Source organism: Gymnogyps californianus, chromosome 13 (genome assembly GCF_018139145.2).
Source record: "Gymnogyps californianus isolate 813 chromosome 13, ASM1813914v2, whole genome shotgun sequence".
Taxonomy (NCBI): Eukaryota; Metazoa; Chordata; class Aves; order Accipitriformes; family Cathartidae; genus Gymnogyps; species Gymnogyps californianus.
In genome coordinates, this window is record NC_059483.1 from 16,016,511 (window position 1) to 16,040,684 (window position 24,174).

The 24,174-nt window shown below is 36.4% G+C and overlaps 1 protein-coding gene across 1 annotated transcript in view; it reads right to left on the reverse strand.

Moving 5' to 3' along the window:
- CACNA2D3 (calcium voltage-gated channel auxiliary subunit alpha2delta 3) overlaps positions 1-24,174 on the reverse strand; it is a 483,288-nt gene that overhangs the window by 336,072 nt on the left and 123,042 nt on the right. Inside the window, exon 4 of the mRNA XM_050904793.1 lies at positions 3,343-3,402. Coding sequence (XP_050760750.1) covers positions 3,343-3,402 — 60 coding nt within the window. The remainder of the gene's footprint in view (positions 1-3,342; positions 3,403-24,174) is intronic.

The following is a 24,174-nucleotide window of genomic DNA, read 5'->3' on the forward strand; positions in this document are numbered from 1 at the left end:
AGACCACATGACTGCAGTTTAAGCGTGCTTTACCACCTCACTAGTGACTGCATAAGAGCAGCAGCTGTGTATCACATTGGGGTATTTTTACACAACAAAATCTGTCCAGTTTCTAGTGGCTTGAGGAAATGTGGTGGGAGGAGAAAGCCTTTAAACCTATGTGGTTGTATCAGCTGCATATGCAACAAATTCTTAGGTATATGACAGGGAAGAGTTTTCCACTTCAGAGCCTCTTCCAGGGATCTGAACACAAACTCCACCACGGTGTTTCTGTGAATCATAACAAGGCAGTTCACATCATAGGAAACGTATACTCAAGCATAAAAGTAGTAAATGGTCAGAAGGTCAAATCTCAGTTAACAACAATGATCATAAAAGATTTGAAATTTCTTTTTAATAGATCACCTCCTAACAGAAGATGTTACCCTCTTTTTTATCTTTCCTCAAAAATTTTTCTCTGGGAAACATTTAAGTCAACAAAAACCAGAAGATGGTTGTAGAATCACTTCAAAACCTGTAACATCCAATACTCTTGCTGGGTCTGTGCTTGGCAGTTGGCCCCTATATTGTCTTTTTCATTGTGTTAAAGCCACAAAATCAGGAGGAATTACTTCATTTTAAAAGAGAGGCAAGCACAGAGACAGTGTCCCGTATAAAGCAAGATGAGCAATTATTTAAGCCTATAGAAATATTGTGACAAGGCAACTTGCTGTAGCAATACAAATGGTAACTTATCTTATATCCCCAAATACATTATTAGGCATGATTAAACATAGCAATTCCACTTAGCAACAACTTGAAAAGAGTCTTTAATAACACAGAATAACTTGAAACCATACCCACCAGCTGAGAAAACCCTGGATTAGGCTAAAGGTTCAAATATAAGTAACATTTAGAAGGTTATTTCCTCATAACTTGCTAAAACTGCAGCTCTTGATTCACGTCCCTAACAGAAAAAGGAATCTCCCAAAGCTCAAATACTGCAGGGTAAATCTTTAAAGTCAGCTCTCACCGATTCTTAGCTTGGCCATTACTCAAACATGCAATATATAATGCTGATGAGTTAAACATCATATCACCCATTTTGATTTATTTCTTTCAGTTCACTGGGAATTTTATTTATGTTTATAACTACAAGGTTTTTGTTGGTGGTGCCAATAGATTCAGTCCAGGGATAGATAGTTGAGTGCTTAGACCATTATATAGCATTACAGTATATTGATTAGAATACCTATAGAATAACTAAGAACAAAACTAATAATGTTACTAAGAAAAATGCCCAGAAGGGATCAGGTCTAGCCTAACCAAATAATATAGTTTCAGCATTGCTGAAGAGAATACCAGCAGTCTAAAAGATGAACTCTTCCAGTTATTATTTTCTTTAAGTTGGTGTTTTTTCACAGTCAATAAAAATATTAATATTATTTTATTTCTCCCTTATATCATTTTTATGGACTGACACAAGATTATCTATACTGTCCTGAAGACATCGAAGGTGACGTTGGACCAATAAAAAGCACAAAAGCACTTTCTTTATGTGCTTTCTGAATTTCCAGAATATCTGAGCACAAAGAGGGCAGACTGGTGCTGTATCACATACCACTAATTCAAAGCATTTAATCCTGTCTTCCACACGTCGGCCAAGGTAATACAAATGCCAAAAAATTCCTCTTCGATAGCAGAATTATATACACTGTATATTATATAAGCCTTCTGTCCCCCTCCACTTGAATGTACACTATCAAATCACTCTGGCCATTATTTTATATTGAGCAGATGGCATTATGAGATTTTTGATAAAGAACAACAATCACCCAGCAAGGGTTGCAAAGGGGTCGCTGAAACTAAGATTAACAATTGATTAGCTTTAATGGACCGTGACAGTAATAAACAACAGAGCTCTACACAAAAATTTGATTGTCCTGTTAGTGCTGCTGACACAAATGGCTTTTAACTGGCTTCCTGAAAGTGTTAATATCTTCAAAGCCTCAGCAAATTAAGAACTTTGTCAAAGTGAGAACTATCCTGCAGTGAAGAAGCACTTACTGCAGACCTCTAAAAAATCTTCTATAAAGTGTGTTTCTGATTTATTCAGACAATAGCTCCTATTTCTCCAAGGCTAAAGTTCAAAAAAATAAAATGCAGCATACCTCTGCAAAGCTGGAATGTAACAGAACTCTAAAGCATTTGAATACAGAAGCCAGCATTCATTGTATACAACAATAATATGAATTATCACTTTTAGTGTGCTCATTTTATTCTTAACTCCATGGGCTGACAGATCTCAGTATCACATCATATTGAGTTTAGAAAAACTCAATTTTTTTATCCTTAGCTCTGAAAAGTTCACTCTACTTTTTTTCCTTTCTGCACAGAAATCAGTAATTTGCATCATATTTTCATTAAAATAAAATGTTTTGTGATTACTGGAAGTAACCATGGTAAAATCTGAAAATAGAACTTACAGATCTGTGTATTTCTTAGATACATGTACGGGAAAGTCTATGGAAAAAGTCTCTGTTTCCCTTAATTGCTTAAGCTCAAAATTTAAATGGACATATGGCAAATATTCACATAAGGTTTTAAAATTAAATCTAGATAGAGACAAAGTAAACAAAACTCCACCTAACATGGCATTCAAGAAACCAACGATATAGGAATTCATTACAGGTAAGGAGGTATTTACTCATTTAAGCACCGAGTAACACTTTCTGTTTTAGGTTAGATTACTTGGTTTCTAAATTAACCAGGTTTTTTAATTATGTGTCTTATTTAAGCAAAGGTTTTTCTTTTAAACATTTTTAACTGTGAGCTGCCACAGTGCTTCTCCCTCCCATGTTATCCCTAAAGGCAACATTTTGAAACAATAATGGTATGGCTCTAAGGGCTTCTAGGTAAGAGAAAAAACGGTGTCTGCTCTAGACACGGATCCAAACGCAAAGCATTTGCACAAATCAAGGTCATACTAATCCCATCCCTGTGGGTCCCACCCCATCTGCAAATTCAACTCTCTATAGAACAATTCCTTGCCAGTACACCGCAATGATGAAACATGCTGCTAATTACTGTGTTCAAAAATCTTGACCTAAGCAGACATGCAGGGAATTTAAATGAAATCTCTAAAAGAGTAAAATCCACCTGCTTGGTCTCCCAACACACAAACACTAAATGCGTAACCTGTCAAAATACTGAGCCAGCCTTCATTAATTCAGTTTTCTGTAATCAGCATCCTTCTATTACTCACATGCTTAGCTTTCTACAGCAGTTCTTCAAGCAAGCTATTTTATAGACTGTTATAGTATACACTGATGATACCTATTTAAGAAAATAATTATTAATTACCTGTAAGTCAGCATCAAACTCATGTTTCAGGTAAGCATCTTCTGCAGCTTCAACAAGACGCTGAAAAAAGAAAAAAAGGTGTATTTTTGAAATAATGGATAACATCTTTAAATCCAAGTGTTCCTTCCAGTATAACAACAGAGATCGTTTGAGAATTGTGTAATTCATTGTCACCACATGATATCTGCTATGATACTTCATAGAATAGAAATAAACGATCCAGATTAAAAAAAAAAAAAAAAAAAAGACCAAGTTTTTTAAAACCTCAGCATCCATGACTGGTGGTACAGAACTCTCAAAACAGCTCAACTACTAATAAATAAAGAAGAAAAAAAAAAGGTCATTTTTTCCAGTAGTGCTCAGCACCCTGCAGCTCCCATTCCAATACTGATTTTTGAAAGAACACAAAATACAGTTGCTTTCACACTGGACCTTATTTTGCACGTAGGAACCCTTTCCAAATCTTTCTTAAAATTAAAACAGGAGGTATTTCCTAATAATGTACTTGATTACAAGCAATTGAAATAAAAAGGAATTTCTAAATAACACATCAAATATAAAAGATAAGTAAACAAACCTAGTCTCTGTTTTTCTAAACAGATTTGAAGTGTTGTACACACCACCTTAAAATGGTGCATAATCACAAGAAGATTTTCCTGCAGGTACAGAAGTAATATTTACTGAATGACAGCAATTCAGTAGTATTTTCTTCCTCTTAATAATATCCAGAACTCCCTGTAGTAGTTATTCTTCCCTACCACTATCATCTGAAGGAAAAAAAATAAGGGGGTGGGGGGGGTGGGGGGTGTGCACTAAAACATACCTACTTAAAAAATTTAATTCATATCAGGGTTTGCTGCAGACATTCTCTTGTGAAAAGACATTATATCCTTTCTAAGGTTTTATTCAGGGCTCTTTATAGTTCCGAACATTTTAACTATATAAGTAACTCCTAGTTTTTATTTAATCTACCTGAACATTCATATATGTACAACCCAAAATTAATCAAAGGATGATCTGTCACAGAATACTCAATATATTATTTATATTTTCTTTGATCTATCAGACACTGGCACACACGTATATTTTCAAATATTCTGTATCGTGAAGCAAGGGAGCTACAGGCTCTCATTAATGATACACAGAGTGGACAGCCGTGCATACATTTGCTTCCCTTTTCAGAACTGCATGCGCTTTTATCATGTCCTTGGATATAAATCAAAATGAAATCGGAATTCGTATCGATTTCTATACGATTTGAACTATAATGGAAACCGAACCAAGAAAAATATTTCTGGTTGCCAATTCAGAATAAATGGTTCAACAAAAACCTGTCAGTTTAAAGCAGAGCCACATTGGTTACAGGGAGCATTTGTGTTCATCGAGGTCTGCAAAGCAGCAGCATGTCACAGCCTTTCCTTCCACATCTCTGTTTCATCGCACAGCTTACCCACAGGTGAGCACAAGCCTCACTAAACCATCAGTCCACTGCTGGCTTTCTGCATCTTCCCTGCAGACCCCAGCAGGAAGGTTGCTCATACCTTTTCCTTTAGTGCAGAATTACAGATCTCAAAGATTTGATTAAAAACTGGAAACGCTACTGATGCCTAGGTTGATACAGAAGAGCAAGAGAGAGCAGAAGTCCACCTTCCCAGAGCCCTGTGCTGTGTGTACATCCCTGTCGTTTGACTGTTTCCACCTTTAAAAATCTTGTCCCATGTAAACCCAGCTGGTCTCAGCAAACCCTTTTGACCTAAACTGGCGTTGAACTGAAATGGTTCCAACACGGGGCAAATCAAACCAGAATCGAACGGAACAATGTAACAGCTCACCTTCCCACATACACGGGTAAGAGAACCCAACAACTAACGATGCATCGCAACAGGCTATGTGAGAGGAAGCTATGAAAAAATATTTCAAATAAAACAGTGAAGTTCCATGGAATTGTTTCTACTGCTCCTGTACTGTATGAATAGTAGTAAAAACAGATCTTGCAATTAGAAAGGTTATCAAACATTAATTTGACCCACAATTTTTTTGCATTTAGCATTTAAAAAGAGAAGTGACATAAATTAACTATTTCTGAGGGGGAAGCCTCGCAGCAACTGAAACAGATTCTTAGACATTTGAATGGTCTCAGAAGTCCGTCTTTAGCATGTTAGTGACCTGCTGAAAGTATTTTACAAATCTAGCCCTCATTTTTCAAGTATGAAAAAGGCATTTTATGTAAAATAACTACTCTAATTCAATGCATTTCTGCAGGTGTGTACTGCTTTATGTTAAAACCATAGTTGCGTTACTACTCTGTGCACATCTAATACAAAAGATCATGACTCTGATGAGTTTGAGAGGAAAAAAGTGAAAAGAAGGGTCAAAAAAATTTTTCATACAGAAATGAATACAGGGAAAAGAGAAACATGTTTTTCTTTCTGTGCTGAAATATTTACTTACTCACCGGAAGAAAAATTATTATAGTATTTCATGAGATACTAGTGCCTAGATATTAGTACCTAGTGGGCTAGAAAAATAATTCATGGTTTCTTATATAGTTTGTATTGATCCCAATGTGTTTCAATTACATTTTTGCCTCAGTGAAATAAATTTAAACTAAGATTTATCCCCCCATGTAAGAAATAGCTAAAGAAGCATAAGATGGGTAATAGCAGAAACATCTGGTAAGGAGGGCAGCTCAGAAATGAAAAGTACTGATTGGTACTTTATTGATTTATTCATTAAGATTTCAGTTGTTACATCTGTTCTTTCAAAAACAGAAAAGTTACGTGCATTTCAGCAGCATTCTCTACAGGAAACAGAACAACAAAAAAAGCGAACAACCTACCAACACGTATTTTTCCTTGAAGACGTAGACACAAATACGCATGCATACTACGTGCTTCACCCTCACAAATCTAAACACTTAGATTTATTTAAATTTATTTATATTTATTTATTAATTTAATTTAAATTTAAATTTTTTAATTTAGAAAATTAAAATTTTGGTACACTGAATGTAGACAACACAAGCATATGCTGCATTTTCTATGTAATAGTCCTTAAGCACAGTTTGCTTTAAATATCTCAATACCATTATGAAGGAGACTGTGAGAAATCTGGGAAAGGTACAGAAAAGGTAAGCTAGTAATAAGTCTAAATCCACAAAATGACATATTAGTGGATATACACAGATGATATCAGAATGAAGAAATTGTATACAAATGTTTGGGGGGGGTTATTGGGTTTTGGGGGGGAGTGGGTTGGTTGGTTTTGGGTTTTGTTTTTGCTTTAAAAAAAGTCCCCAAAGGGATGAAGCATGATGGAAGAAATTTCTTAACACTCTGGAGGCAAAAAATATAAAAACCACATGTAATACTGCAACATTTTTATATTGAGGCCTGTCCTGGTTTCGGCTGGGATAGCGTTCATTTTCTTCTTAGTAGCTGGTACAGTGCTGTGTTTTGGATTTAGTGTGAGAATAATGTTGATAACACACTGATGTTTTAGTTGTTGCTAAGTAGCGCTTATGCTAAGTTAAGGATTTTCAGTTTCCCATGCTCTGCCAGCAAGCAGGCATGCAAGGAGCTGGGAGGGAGCAGAGCCGGGGCAGCTGACCCGAACTAGCCAAAGGGGTATTCCATACCATGGACATCATGCTCAGTATATAAACGGGAGGAGTTGGCCGGGAGGGGCGGATCGCTGCTCAGGCATCAGTCAGCAGGTGGTGAGCAACTGCATTGTGCATCACTTGTCTTTTCTTGGGTTTTATTTCTCTCTCTCTCTCTTTTTTTTTTTGTTATATTCCTTTTCATTACTATTATTATTATATTTTATTATTGTTGTTGTTATTATATTTTATTTTACTTTAGTTATTAAACCGTTCTTAACCCACAAGTTTTACTACTTTTTTTTATTATTATTCTCCTCCCCATCCCACTGAGAGGGGGGAGGAGTGAGCAAGCAGCTGCGTGGTGCTTAGTTGCTGGCTGGGGTTAAACCACAACAAGGCCAAAAATCCCTTTTAAAATATTTTAATGACTGAATAGTTATCTAGCAATGATTCTCAACATTAGCATGATTAGCAATTTTAACTTAATAGTTTATAATGACATTCTTAATACAAATGCCAATGTATTTTCATTTGAGTAAACATGCTTTAAAATCGTTGCTGTAGCAAGTAAATGCTTATCAAGCTGTGGTTATCCTGAAGGAATTGTGAGTTATCTATATGCATTTACATGGAATGAATTATGAACACTGAGTGAGCATTGTTAGAGTTACACCATTTAAGGGTCTATATTTTAGGAGTATTTAGCTCTATGTGTGGCAAGGTGTTTGCACGTACATGCACAGACAAGTCAAGGTTAGCATATAATCTTTAGATAAAGAACAATTTTCATGTTCTATGGCACAGTTCAATTGAGGTTCCTCCAGTTAAGGAACTAATCCTTCTAACTTTCCCAATACATGTAAACATGAGAAAGATTAACTGACTTATCCAGCATGTCACAATGCAGCATGGACAAAACCAGGGTATGAACCAGGATTTGGAACAAATATCACACCCAAAAAAAACCCAAAATGGTCACCAAAACACAATGTCAACATTTGGTGTTTTTAGCAGTACTAGTATCACAGATAACGTAGAGAAAGCTGAGAGAAGAAAAAGAAATGTTTGTTTCCTCTCAATAACATTTAAAAAAAAAATAAATCACTGAGCTATCTCTGAATAGGGCGATTTTCTTGACAAATGATATTTTAATTTCAGTGAACTGATATTCCCAGATAAATTCTCATTCAAGTTAGGTTGTTATAGAGATAGCAAAGGAAAGGTGAATGAAATAGAATGGATGAGGGAAAAAAAATAATCCAACAGAAAGTAAGGGCAAAATGGAACAGATGTGCAAGAAAGGTGAAAATAAATGAAGAAGAAAATAACAATTTCAAGGAAAAACATCACGCAAACATCGAGAGCACAGGGTAACCATTTTAGATTCTGATAATATCTTTTCTCTTTCCATGTGCCTTGTAAGGGTTTCAGTTTACTTTTGAATGATTCTTCTTCATTAGAATCCCATTTTGAAGTTAAGAGTAAATAAATTCTTAAGCATAACAAAGTTTGAAACAGTTTCTGAACTCCTGAACTGCAGAGGGTCACTAACCTTTATCCATAAACGCTGACTGAAGTTATGTCCTTCTCTCTTTTCAGCTATCAAATCTTGAAGCAGCACATTTATACTTCATTGTTTCCTTTCTATTTTTCTAAGATAAACCAATTGTTACACATAAAATGAGAAATGCTGCTAGAAATTACTCTTCTTCAAACCAAACTGCTACAAATTTTAAAAAAGCATAGAAGACTGCTCTACCTTAATTATAACTAGTATCAACTAGGTACTGATATTACCTCAGTCCATAACTTTAATAGTTTATATTCCATAATATCACTATGATGAAATTTCATTTCAAAATAGCAAAAAAATGCCATATTGTGATGTACTTAAACAGAAAATGAAAGATCTACCCTCCCAATTGTAGATGCTCCTTCTTTACTCAGTCCCAGGCTCATGCCTCACTGCTACAAAAATAACCAAGCAGCACAGCTTCGGTTCTCAGCTGAAAAATGTGAGCTTGTCAGCAGCCCTTCTACTAACATGTTCTTCCCAAACTCACTAGACTACGCCTTAACATTTCTTTCAGTACATTATGTGAATCTTGCCAGTTCGAGCTGTTACCTCTGTATTGTCCTGCGCAATGCAGAATTATCATTTTAGGTCTATGAGAATTTCATCCAGAGTACGCCTGACACAGGCCACCAATTCAGACCCTGCTCTGAGCAGTGGGATATCATAGTCATGAAAAAAAAGTCTAGATAAACCTGTAGGAGGCTCTTATATCCTAGCATCTGAACGCATTCAACCAACAGCAAAGAATAGCCCCGAACCCTAACACCCTTTCTCATCATTTTCCCACTGCATCAGATCTGTTTGAGGTTCACCTCCTATACAAACCTTGTATATCACTTCAAGGTTGATTCGAGATGTGTTTTGGAAGTAAAAAATAATTAAAAGCCATCCTTACTAAAAAAATAGCAAAAAGTCTAAACCCAAGAAAAACCTATGAATATACTGCATTGAACTTTTGTCTTGGAAAAAAAAAAACCAAACAATATGTAGGGAAAAAAAACAGGAATTTGTGTAAATTTAAAAGCCTGACTCCCAGACTCCTATGTATGGAATTGTAACAAGGATTTCTATCTTAATCAAATGTAAACAAACTCTGTTAATAAAGACAGCAGGTAGCAAAACAAAGGAAAACTAATTCCTGTTTTTAAGAGCTTATTTCTTTCATATTTTGTAGCAAGTTTTCTGGTACATTACCAAGCAAAAACCAGCAGTATTCTGTATATGGAAAATACTTACAACTACCAATAATTACCCTTCTTCAGGTGAAATACTCGGTGCAATTTTAATAACCTTACTATTGGATTTGAATATCTAATTTCCAATCAAAATTTATAGTAATTGAGCTGTGAACATGCCAAAAATATTTCCTAAAGTGCAGCCAGATAACTATTTAAAACATAGTTCAGCACTTGAGTATATTCCTGGGAGAGAAACCAGAACTTGTGTTTCAATCATCAGAGCAATTTTCTTCACTGGCTTCTTTGTGAGAAGCCTATGCTCTGCATGTGGGAGCACTCAGTAATAGACTACCAAACTTTAAAAACATTACCCAGGTACCTTCCTATGACTTCCCCATTTTGGGGTTCATTTCAGAAGTGAAAAAGGGATTTCCTTTCCAGGAAACCTGTAAGGCTGCAGGTGCTTTGAAAACTTCTGAAAATCTTGGGCTGTTTTGGGTAAGAACAAGATTTATTAGCATTAAGTGAGCTTAGGTAATATTCTGGCATGGGTGGTAATTCTGCTGCAAGTCCTCCTTACTTCCATCAGAGTTCTGGGGTTTGCTTCTTTCACAGTTCATTTAGCAGAGAAGGTAAAGAAACCACCAGAGAATATTTGATGTTGTTCTTCAGTATCGCTATTATTTCCTATGCTCAAAACCAGTATCATATGCATTGAATGCACCGATGTGCAAACAGGCCTCTCAGTCTCACTATTTTATGGCAAATAGCTTTGCACGTTTGCCGTAACCAACAGAGAAGCATTGTAGGTATCAGAGACTGATGCTGACATTGGAGGAATATTTGCTACCATCAGAAACACATGCATTTTTAGACAGGCCAATGACAACGAACTTGCAATTTGGCTGTTTTAATCCTTGAGATTGGGCAAGCTAGAGGGGAGAAGGGGGAAACAGTTTCTTCTTTTCAGAAAGCCCAGCAGCATATTTTATTTCCCACTCTGTTCTCCTCAGCTATGAGGTATTTTCTAGGAAATTCTACCACTAAAATTGCTGTTGTTGTGGCTAAGATGCACTGAAAATTATTTAGCTCCTGCTATTTTGATATTAGAGTTCCTAGTGCTTGTAGCTTAAGACAGATACCAATCTTGCAACTAATGCCATACAAAAAAAAAAAAGACTGCTCTATGACTACTATCAAATTCCACTACAACAACTCAACTAGACAGTGCTCAGTCACAGTAAGTGCTGCATCAAAGCACAATCAAAGCAGAAATTATAAATAAAAGATAAAAATAAATTAAAAGCTTAGCATATGCAATTATTGTAAATAACTTCAATTATCCACTTATATTTATTCAAGACTGGCAGATTTTCAGGTTGATTGTTGTTAGAGTGCTAGCTGTTTTTTGAAGCAACATAAAGAGTTCAGCTTGGCAAAGAGCTGGACAAACAGAAATGAAACTGTAAATGGATTAAAGTACGTGAAACTTGCACGTTGTATAACAGTGGCTAAGACAATCCTGGAGTAATTAGATGCATTTCTAACTTAACTTAGTCAACACTATATTTAGTTATGGCATCTGAAAATTGCCATGACATGGAAGGAAGACTGCAGATGAAGAAGGTAACACATTTCTCTTGTACTGAGTTCTGCTGTGCTCAAAAGACTGCACAAAGCCAATGTATCAGATACAAAATATGCAGATTATCAAATCTGCTCCTACCGTGTTATTATGTCTACCACAGAGCAGAAAGGAATGAAGTGCTAAATAAGGTTTTGTTCCATACTTTTAATTCCATGTGTCCCAGCCATCAAGGAATCAGTTTAACTGCAGACACAACTTAAAGCTGTTTCAGGGCTATTTAAAATGTGATTTGCGTGCCCGGGGTACAGCAGCAACCAGCTCCTTCAGCCACCTTTCCTACCTCAGGGCCAAGGGGAAGGTTCTTCAGTATTTCACACCAATCATGTATTCATCTGAGGTTGGGTAATCTCTGGAAATACCTTTATGTATCTTTTTAATTCCACTTGCAACATGGCAACACAAGCTGTAAAGTTTTGCTTTCAATGAATAATTCACAACTGGTACATTGCTCTCTTCCACATAAATTTAACAATCTATTTACAACGTTACTTCGTAGAACACCTTCCAAAATCAAGGAAAGCTGGCCTGCGTATGTGTCTAAATATCCACCTGTGTGCACATAAATTTATATATATTTATTCAACACTAACCTGTAAGTATCATTACAATCCTTATTCCTGTCCCCTGTACTGAAATCAGTAGATTAAAACATCTGATTTATTAATCTTTTTCACACATTTAAGCTACCACAGGTCACACTCTTTACCTGACTGTCACAATCACTATCCTGTTTGGGTAATGCCAGACTGTCTTTCTGCATTTCAGTACAGTGAGGACTTACACAATGTCTGAGCAAAAATAGTTTGCCCTCAGCTCCGACAGCTCTCAACACCGTTACTGGACGCTTGGCAGATATTGCTGAAGAAAGATTTGGGATAACTATTTTCATGCAAGTTCATTTAATGCAAAATTCTCCATTGGTAGGATTTATCTCACCTAACCTCAGCTATTTCAAAGTTAGTCATCTCTCTACACAAGTTAACTAAACATCCTTCATATGTAGAGACAGAAAACTCCAAAGCTGCTGCTCATCCCATTCGAAAATAGCTCATAAGGTACAGGAAGAACTTTGGAGCTTTTCTTTCACTCTTTTCTTCATTAGATGTTTAACTTTATATGAATGAAGTTAAGGGAGATGAATCCCACACCATATGTGCAACATAAATGAGCTAAAGAGAAATGGAAATATTCCCATGCTCACTCAACAGGGGAAAGGAGTCTTGAGGCAACACTTTGTCCTGACAGCAGTCCTGGGACTAGTCGAGGTGTTTCTGTTCTGTTTACATTTAGACGTACCAAGTGAAACCAATTGTCTTTGCTTTGTTCCCTCTCTCAGCTCTTTCCTCACCTCTGCACTAAGGCTCAATCCCCCAAGTTAATTCAAATTCAGCTTGCAATTGTGGTCTGGTTCAACAAAATCAGCTATGATATACTGTCCTTCTTCCAGTTTCCAACCAGATTACTATCACACAACAACAGCAAAAAACCTTCAAGATTTATTACTCAAAACAAAGGTCAGCTCCAGAGTTTGCAGGGACTTATTTCCATTGCCTAGCCCAGCACTCAATCACAGGACACTGAGCCTTGTCTTTGCTTTCAAACCAAGCCATGAAAACAGTAGGTATTACTCTCTCTCTCAAGTGAAGTCAATTGGACCATTGTTTTTTACTTCCCACAGGGTCAGGATTTCAGTTGCCGATAGACTGAATAAAAGCGAAAATTTAAAAATAAGAAACGGAAAATTAAACTCTGAGTTTTCTACTAAAACCTTCCCAACTGCCTGTTGCAAGCCAAATTCTCTAAGCTAGATATTGAGGCAAGTCGAGTATTATTGTGAAGATGTGAAGAAAGAAGTACTTCATGAAGTAAAGGGGTGGTGTCTCTTCAATACATGGAGCCAGTTTAAAATGTGGATACAGTGAAGATACTGCAGCAAATATTCCATCTCTCTCAGTAACTGAGAATTTAAACAAATCAGTATTAGCATTGTTATATTTCTATAATTTTATAACAAAAACATTATGCTAAAAAGTTCAAACACTATTACGGATGCAAAGCCAAACTAAGCTAGGAAATGCCAGAATGAAGTTGCCTCTAACTTCAGTCCCCAGTATTATAGTATCATTTTATCCATAAAATTTTGCTTGGTTAGAACACTGAAAAATACCATCTAAGACCTTTGCAGTCCTCACTAACAGAGTGATGGCCGTTGGTATCCATTTCTATATGTATCAGTAATGGATTTTGCAAGCATTCACTCGAGACTTAGAAATCCAGTGTTACAACTCCAGTTATACAGGCACGGATTCTTTGGCCCACCTCCATACTGCAATGTACCCAACTCTGCCTTCAAACATAACCATGGCTTACTCCTGTTCCTTTCTATCTGACCACAGTCCTAGACCTACTCTTATTTCTTTCCTACCCCTCCTTCAACATCCTGAGCTCATTAAGCTCATATTGCGTGTCCCAAACTCCAGTGCTAAGGTTTTTCATACTACTCTCCACCTCTTATCTAGCACCTACCAGTTATTCTTCGTTCTTCTTCCTATCAGCCTTGGCATCCACGCTGCTAAGCATGTTCATGACCAGTGTTTTCCAGGCCCCTACCACCTCCTCATTCCTCACTCTGTCAACCTATATTTCCAATTTTCCCTATTCCCTGTACAATCTCATTGAACCCAGCTAGAATATCTTGTACCATTTATATTTCTAAATCCCAGCACAGTCCAATCCTGTTCCCTTTGTCTCCTGAAACCATCTCGTTATTCTCCATTCTCTGTTCTCCTTGTACCTTCCTCAGCCTCTCCTAAACCCACCAACAGACTCCCTTAGATGCTGACCCTGCCATTTTCCAGTGCCCTAACATGAACACAGAGATGAGACAAGAAATCTCTCTCCTTAAGTCTTAATCTCTCTCCTGGCTCTAGAAGGCACACGGATGCACTGACAGTGCCTCAGGAGAGAGAGACTTTGTTCCCCCTGCCTGCTGCTGACTCAAGCCATAAGAAACTAATGGTGCAATTGCAGGAAAGTCTTGTTCAACCACATACTGAAAAATCACAGTGCAAAGAATTTTTGAAGATTTCACTTACAGACAGTTTTGCTCTGATATGTTTCTAATGGCCATATGCCTCTATGTGCAGTTTCCAAATGATAACAACTTGATCCAGCTGGAACAGATTTTCAAAGAAAACCTTGTGTCAAGGCCACATCCCTGCCAATTTCAAGAGCTGGTTCCCAAGCATAGGAGTGCTATAGAGTCTTAATGAAAAGAACATCAGTATTATTTTTAAAAGAGTAAACCAATGCATTTTTCCCTAGTTTCTTTCCTGGAAACAGCTGAAGTTCAAAGATAACATTCCAACCTTTTTTGGTCTCCTGGACTGTACTTTATCATTCTGAAGACTTGATTGCTGTTGAAGATGCTGGAATTAATTACAAAAGCAACTTTCAGACTAAATGATAATTTAGTCTTTTCATAATTTTGTATATTCTGGCAGGTCTGGTAAAAAAAAGAAAAAAGGCTACATTGGAACTCTCTGGTCACACATTTATCTAGCTGATTAATCCTGGGATCTTACGTCCACACTTAGTAACTAAACACTGGTTCCCCATACCTAGAAGGATTTTCTGGTATACTATGAATTAATGCTGAAGTCACAGAAGAATATATGGGCATCACTTTTCCAAAGTCATGCTTATATACAGACTTACAAGCCTGTATATAGGTACAGACTCCATCCCATATTTTTTTTTTTAAATAAATCTTTTTGTAATAATAGTCAGTATTTTTTGCTCTATCTCAAGAACAATATTAAACTGTCCCTGTAATAAAAGGAACATTTGCAAATTCCTAAACCCAAAGGAAAGGCTGCATTGCATAGTCAAAACCTTATTACCTTTACAAAGTAAAGCAGATGAGTTCAAATCCAGTGGGTGTTTTGGTTTTTATTAAGAAAAGTCTTGTAACTTGTATTCTCCTAGTAACTAAAAGATTGCTATTCTTTCACCTCTTAATTAGTTTTTATCAACTGAAACGTTCAGCATTTAATTATCATATGTAGGTTTATTTGGAAAACGAAGTAAAATATGTAACACAGCACCTCATTTCCATTAAGTTTGACACACCTCTAGATTTTGCTATGACCTAGGGAACTCATTTCATAGAATACGCCCATCTTTCATAATAATTTTTTCTCTTGACTCTCAAAGTACTTCTAAAATGCACTTGGGGAGCAACATCAGTCTTCACATAGCTAAATAACACCTGCAGGTTCAAAAAGTGACAACCAAAGACTGCAACCCAGCTGACAAAAACTAATACCTCATGTTTGCAGAGGCAGCGAGTAAATTATAACAATAGTTTTCCACTTATTTTGGATTATAGACTAGTGAACCACCCCATGCTGCTGGCAAGGCTTCCTCTATTGGCTGAGTGGCTCCCTCAGCCATCACCACAGGCTCTTCAGCCATACATTCATCTGCAACCAGCAAGTGTGCTCCAACCTTCAAAGTCCTAACAAGGACAAAACCACCAATGTCATTAATGTTGCTACAAGCAGTTTTAACTCCCAGTCAACTCCGATCCTGAGAAACAAGTGTAAAACACCTTTTTTCCTAACAAACTATGAAGCCCTAAAGACCTGTAACTGCTGATGCTCCTCATCTTCGCTGTTTTTTCCAATCTAAAACCCACACACTAGTGTAGGAGAATCACAAAAATGAGAGACGCAAAGGAGAAAGGAAAGATCTAAGCTAGCTTTCTGGTTCCATATGAAGGTAGATTTCCCTTTTGTTAAATCCTTATTCCTTGAAGCTGCCTACACTTTGCAGGCTGAAGCCTCTGTGAACACCTTGACTTCATACACTATTGGATTTATTGGAAATCTATACCCGGCACTGGCAATAGCATGGCCAAAGCCAGGTATGAGAACGGGTGACAGTTCCTCCAGCTCAGGGTTTGTGGGGTGATAGCAGGAGACTGCCTTAAGAAAACATGTAGGGACAGCCTTAGACGTTACCTTCGTGTAACCCCACTGACACCAGTGAAAGGGGTTTATGATAGACCTGGCGTATTTGTGCTACGTTAGATTGTGAAATTTCTCATCCATTGGTTATTAAATCTGTTGGGCAATCTCTTTTAAAGACTTATGTATTAGACTTGGCTTTTAAATAGTGTCTTTCATGCCCTTGTAGCAGTTACAACCCATTCCAGAGTAATAAACTGAATAAAGGGATTTGCAGTATCTGTCACGAAAAAAAATGTAGTACTATTGAAATGAAGATTAAACAAAATATATTTTCTACCACAAAAACATTATAATTATTGTTTTTACTATACCAGGATACAAAGATGAGTCAAACATGCTCCGTAATTAGGCTTTCATCATAGACCCTTGAAAAAATAAACACCGAATTAAAATGAAGAACACTTCTGTGTAACACTAAAATGGTTCAGAATGAGTTCTCACCAACTGGATTTTTTCTATTTCAGATACATGACACAGTTCATATAAACTATATAAGACCTCAATAATATAAGTACCAATAAATAGTAATAAAAATTACACAAAAAGACAGAGCAATGACTTCTCGCATCAGAAAATTTCTTAGTGGTCTACTGTAACTACTGGTAGAAGATCTGAAATAAGAATTGACTGAAAAGCCTTAGGAGAAAGATTCCGTATAATTAGAGAATATACAGAGATGGTGCATATATAATAAACACAAATATTTATAAAAGAAACTACAGCTCAGTTTACACTCTTCTTTCCATGGTTCTGTACAATCTTCAATTGCTTATGAGCAATTTGCCTGCCACACTTTTGAATTCAAAGTATTACACTGGTAAGTTCTAGAATTTCTTAGTTCACTTTTAACTAAATAACATAAGGTCATTAACAAATGTTGGCATATTACTAACTTTCCTAAGCTTTCTAGGCTACTCGGATATTTCCTGAACTACCTAGAAGAAACCCTTGCTTTAGTACAGTCTGACAGAGCCCTACCAAAAAGCCCATCCTCTCCGCACAACCTGCTTGCCCAGAGAGCAGACAGGTATCTTTTCAGCATTTTACTCTGTGAGGAGGTTCCAGTACAATGTTACCTGAGTGCAGGGGATTTTTCCAAGTTTCGCTCCTCCTTGATCAGTTCCTAAAGACACAGCTTTTTGCATTGAAAGCCCACCCATGGTCACTGCAGGGCTGATGCAAGAGGTCTGGAAGGAGCAGGGTTTGATGCAGACACTGTGCCCCTGGGTGAGGGACAACAGAGCTGACTGGGGCCTCGATGAGGCAGCAAGTGATACAAGTATGTGCCCTCAGCTGTCACCGCTACACAAATGTGGTATATACAATTGTATATGATATCACTGTCCTGAATTCTCCCCAAAAGCATGCTGCAAGTTTTACCCATAAACATAAAGACAATAGTATTTTCATATAAAACTTAGGTTACTTTCTAGTCAATGGTTTAATATAGTATCATAGCTTTTTAAGTGTCTGTATAGATATGAATAAAGATAGTAAAATATGATTGCAAGGTTGGAGTCTTTCTAAAATGAATAAAATCTTTCTGTTTGATACCCTCTCCAATCATTAAAAAAAAAACCTCAAAAGAACTACTATTTAAAATACAAAATATATAGCCAAATTTTTTGGAGCTCTTTAGCAAAGGCTATCATTTATCATCAGATACTTTTTTTTACACTAATTTGTAAGGAAACCAGCTGTGCTTTGCTGGGATCTACCTGAACACTTGGAAAGGAAAATCAACTACTGTACCATGAATTTTTATGTAAGTGGATTATTTCTATGCATTTCATTGTGTTGATTAATGAACACAGCAACCTACTGATCTAGTGTGCCAGATCTTAATAACATCTCCAAAACCTGAAATGCTTAAAGCACTAACCAAATCTGAAACGTAAGTAGTTCTTGCTCATTAGCAGTCTACTTGTGAAGTGCTCTTTCCCCATCACTGCTCTCTTCCAAGCCTTGTTATTTAACATTCCACTGTCAAAATAAAATATAACTATAGCTATGTCACCCTTAAACTTTCAAATACAGCTTTTTTTCCCCCCTCTATGTCTACTTAACAAGTAATTTCTATCATCTAGTGTAGCAAGGAATAAATTATGGTTGCCGTACATAACATTTTCGAGACAGCACAGAATTTTGGGACAAAGACTGCCACCTTTTGGCAATAGTCTATAACAAAAAAAATGCCTGTTTTCTTATGCAAATTAATACAGTTCTAGAAATAATTTTTATTGTATTCCTTTAGCAACTTATATCCAGCAAACAAACTGAAGAACAAAAAACATTGGGTTCAACTGAAGCCAACCTGAAAAAAACCACTACCTTTAGGATTGCTATATACAAGGTTTCTTAGCATAAATCACAGAAATCAGAGCTAGGGTTTTTTTCCTGGAGGACACTAGGAGTAGATAGCCCTGGCACACAATGTTGAATATGACACAGGAAAACTCATTTGTTTAAAGATAAAAAGATGAAGGAAGGCACATATGAATTCTTTTATGCACAATTTTCTTTTCCATGCAGCATTGATCTAACCTTTGAGTAGGTCTGCTCTATGCATTAGGTCAGAAGACCTAAAGAAAAATTATTAAATAATTAACAATTGTATCATAATAGAAATAACATATTGCCAACCCTAACTCTGCCATTTCCCACGTTTTCAGTGCTTGACCTTGGAAACAATGATTTTCATTTGGGTTTTTGAGTGGGTTGTTTTTTTTTTTTAATGGCTGAAATAAAAAGGGATAAGAACAAATTCCATCATACAGCATGACAGTTACACTGGCTTGGTTTCAACAGAAAGACCTTTGCATCTGGTAATGTACCTGATGGAAAAAAACATCAGGGATGGCCAAGTCATCATCCCTGGAGATATTTAAAAGACATGTAGACATGGTGCTTAGGGACATGGTTTAGTGGTGGACTTGGTAGTGTTAGGTTAACAGTTGGACTCAATAATCTTAAGGGTCTTTTCCAACCTAAATGATTCTATGATTCTAGATTGATATTTTGCTATTGGAGCAAAGTAACTAACAGCAAAGGCTGGACCAGCATCACAAAAGGAAAGGACAAAATGGATTTCTTTATTTATGGATTTCCTAGTCATTTGCTGACGGCAGAAGAATGATCAGGAGTTACACTGCATTCTCACTAGAATTGTTTCATCATACTTAAAGATGTGCACATGAACGTACAGATGTACCCTAAAATGACATTAGTACCACAGCTAAACATATCCTTAGTGCCAAAGAAAATCCCCAAAAGTTATCATCTGGGACGAAAAGAGCTTCAGGTGACCAGCCTAACTCACAATTACCATCGTGACAGAGCAAGGCGAAAGACTTACTGTAATAGAGAAATTAACAGAATGGATGAGCCTTTGTATTCCTTCTGAGAAATGCAAAAAAATACAGGTAGAATTCTCCTTTACAGGCAACCTAAAACATGGACAGAAATTCTTGGGGAATAATTAGGATATGGTTTGAGGCTTTAGAAGAGTACGTAGAGGTCTCAGAAAATACTCATAGCAAATGAACAAACCATCCCATGTGTATGAAATATGCCAAGAGGTCCAAAAGAGATAAGTAATACAGAGGACAAAGGAAGGGCCAAAATAGGACGAGAGAGGGCCTGAGGAAACTTTTAGAAGTTTGTAAGTCAGCAGCATGAAAAAAAGAGTTAACCTTGTTATTATTTTTATTTTCACAGGATAATGTAAAAGCCAGAACGTGCACAGAACAGCAGAGAAGATGAACTAAGACAGCACTAATAAAGAAAGGCTAATTTGTAAGGATATCAATATGTGAAGAAATCATAAGTTAAAGAATGAACACAGAAATGCAGACGTATTTTTGTTAAAACAAATGCAATTATAGAAAGATCAAAAGAGTATTTTACTGAGCTTCTCAATGCTGAAATTCACAAAAGCAAACAACAATCGGCCTTTTTCCAGACAGCTGAGCCATTTGCAGAAGAATGACATTGAGAAGAGCTTCAAGAGGCAATCAGAATACTGAGGAGTAAACAAAAGCACCAGGTGTGAGTAATCTCGCCACTGAATTATCACGAACAAGAGGGGAAAAGGAAGTCAAACACTTTATAGGGCTATTTGGTTGGTTTGAGTTTGGGGAAAATTTTCAGGCATAAGAGGAGATATATGCAGTATTCTAGTTTTAAAGCTTTAAAAAAAAATTGATCTACTCATTTTACAGAAAACTAATCTGATATTGGAGAATAGCATTTGGAAGCTTTAGCTTAAAATGTTATTTTGAAAATCAGTTACATTACACCAGCATGTTAAATATGTATATATCTTCTACAAATGTTGGAGGGGGTTTGGGTTTTTTTTGTTGTTGCTCTTGTTTTCAATTGTATTAAACACACATAATCTATTAAAACTGGGAACTTAAACAGAACTCTACTTCTGATTTTAAGAACCTAAATATCTTCACAATTAATTGCTCACCCCCTTTAAAGACTAGCTGTATTGAAGATAAGTGACTAAACTCATGCCATATGGAATTTCATTGATTTAACTGAATTTCAGCAGTATAATTCTGCTTTTACTAGTGGGAGTTATGAAAGCAGATGAAGGGTAGCAGAGCACAGCAGAGCCTACTACCTGTCTGGCACCATAACCAACCTGCACAGATGGAAGAGGGATATGGTACAGGCTTCCAGGCTTCCCCATCACAATTCACAGCTCTTTGGAGCAGTATGACAGTACATACTGCTTAAAAAGTATTTTGCTACTGTCAGCAGGACTTCCATATGGGGACTGCCATGTTCCCAAAGCACAGATTACACCACTTGCTGAAGAATGTGCCATTTACAGTCTTTTCAAAATCATGTCCTGGTGGTCAGGCTTAATGTCTTTAATATCCTTCCCTTGATGGTTTTCAGCTCACTGAGGAAGTAAAAACATTTTTTAAGACTCTTAGATATAAAGGCTAGGCTTAGGGGTGTAGAACAGTATCATTGTCTTGGCAGCCTCAACACTGAATTTCTTTCGGTGTTGAGTTTTTTGGGGTTGTTTTTTTTAGTTGGGGGGGTTTTGTTGGGGTTTTGGGGTTTTTTTTGCACATGCTGCTTACTCTGATTCTCATGAGTTATTTAAGCCTCTTTTTTTCCAATGGGTCTTTGGACTGTTTGGAAAATGACATTCAAATAAAAATATGTATGTAAGATGTTTCCCATGAATCTTTAAGAAGTATGAATGATGGTTAAGTCATAAACCAATAAAACTTGCAAGGTCAATTTTATTACACAAATGTGTAACAGACCACATAAATGGTAATTAAATCCTTGATTTTTTGGAAGTTGTGATATTGCTTTCTTCTTCAGACATTCAGTATGGATTTCCAAAAGCAGACACTGAAACCCAGAGATCTCCACTGATATATCTAGGAAAATATTTCTAGTTCCTCATTAACACAGTCAAACAGCAAAATGACAAAGGATAAGCCATTATACAGTAGTATAATAGTACAGTACTAGTAAGTACAGTCATGCAACACTCCCATGTATAAACATGGGTATTGATATATTAATTCAGATCACGTTTTGATACAAAGGTTGCACTGACCACCATCACGCTTAACTATATGATAAGGCACATGGAAGAATAGCATAATGTCTTAATTATACTTTATATACGCGTGTTGTATATATTAACTTTTAACATCTGCAGAAAACACAGTCACGGGAAATTGCAACTCCAACCCTACCCTGTTTATGCAGGCATCATACAGAGATCTGCTTGAGGACCTCCAAAGTAAGAAAGTTACTGTCCCATAGTATTTTACCAGGCACATACTTTGTCTTTAAATCTACTTTCTTGTCCTGATAAAGTGAATCAATGCAACAAAACCCTCTTAAAAGAACGATTTTGAGGAAGTTATTAGGTTCTAACCTAGCTAGAAAGTCCCAATATGATAATTTTGAACATTTTCAGTCCCATCCTTATAAGCAGTTTCACAGATAATACTTCCATTTATGCAGACTATACTGGTTTGGGCTAGTTTCCCAAATCATTTACATTGTGATACAAGTTTGTATGGTTTTTAAAATAATTCTATCTCCATTTTAAAAGACTGTAGAAAAACTAAAGAAAAATTTACCACACTAAGTGAGCCAACATAGTGACAACATTGTTTTGTTTATGACTCCCATCTCTATTTTGCTTTATGTTTACTTTTTTCCTGATGCCATGGAAGTATCAAAGGATATGCTAATGATAAGCCATAGTAGCAGTGACAGATAACACTTTAAAGGTGAAATGTAAAATTCTCTAATAACCTTGGTAGCATAGTCACCTTCCCTGAAAAACACAGTGCAGAGCCACTCTTTTTGCATCGCATTACTCAGCCTCAGAAATTAAGAAATAAACCTCAGGTTGTGGTGTTTTTTCCGTTTTGGTTTTAATACATCTAGAGCTAAAACTTATTTGGAAGTATCGCTTCTTCAAAATGGATAGTATTTTGTTTCAGGTTCAACTGTTAAAAGGATTAAAAAAAAGATACCTTAGGACTGTAAGACAGCTAATTGTTTTCTGCAGGTATACTGGTAAAGCTGCACAAAAATATCTGTTCAGCCACCTTAAATTGCAGTATTAAATTCTTGAGTTGTGTGTGGCAATTGTGATATTCAGATATTGTTTACGTATAAAGATCAAACCTTGAAAAATTATGTCGTTTGCTCTGCTGAGATGTCTAACTATTTACATCCCCAAAGTAGCTTGGAGTCGTTCACTTCTCAGCTCATTTAACAGATTTCTTCCATCTCAATTAATATTCCATAAAACATTACAAATTGTGAAATTCTTTCACATTAAAGAGAAAACAAATATTAGAAACATTTCCAACCAACCCGCATCTAACAACTATCACCTTTATGTTATAACATGAAACACTACACTCTCTTCACATCACTTCACGTTTTGCAACCAGAAAGCATACTTTATTCAGTCTATTTTGTCTTTGCACGTTATTGTAGGCAAATGTTTTAAAAAGCTTTTCTCTCAAAATTCAAATGCAGAGGAGCCTTGTGTTTTCAAGCCATATATTAATATTATTACAGCACAAATTTTTGAACAATTGCAAGAATAAGAAGTTTACATATACTGACCAATTTGTGTTAAAAAAAACTACAAGAGATGTTAATAGGTAGCAAAATAGCTTGATTTCAAATATGAATAGGCTCGAATTGCACATTTCAAACCTGAACCAGGATATTATACTACCTCTGACACCATACAGGAGTGTCAGCATGTTAAGTTCCAGCGGTACACTAGCCTCCCACTTGTCACAAATACACTCTGTTCCTCTTCCCAAAAGATGATACATATGCAACAGTTCCTTTTTAACTTTAGTTACTTGAGTTTGTGTTGCTTTTTAGCTGCTAATTTTCAGTCATTCATATGCTTTTCTTAACCTACACATTAACATTGCATACAGTGGAGAGAGCAAGGACAAAGGAACGTGCTTTGTACTTGGAGTGGACAAAAGGAAAATTTGAGGCTATTTGCCATGCATTCCTGTTAGAGTTCATTCTACTCTTGTGAAAGGTAAACCTACCTCCCACAGGCTTTTATTGTGGAAAGTTCCACCGCACCAGAGAAATGAAGCCATTAATGATGCTTTTTACACTGGAATTACATATTCGTTCACATCCATTTGCAAATCTCCAACAGCAATTTGAAAGCTATTTTTCCAGGGTCCCCGAGTGTGAAATTCACTCAGGGATCTCTGGAATGGTATCTGGCAGAGCCCAGATTTCTCTATCCC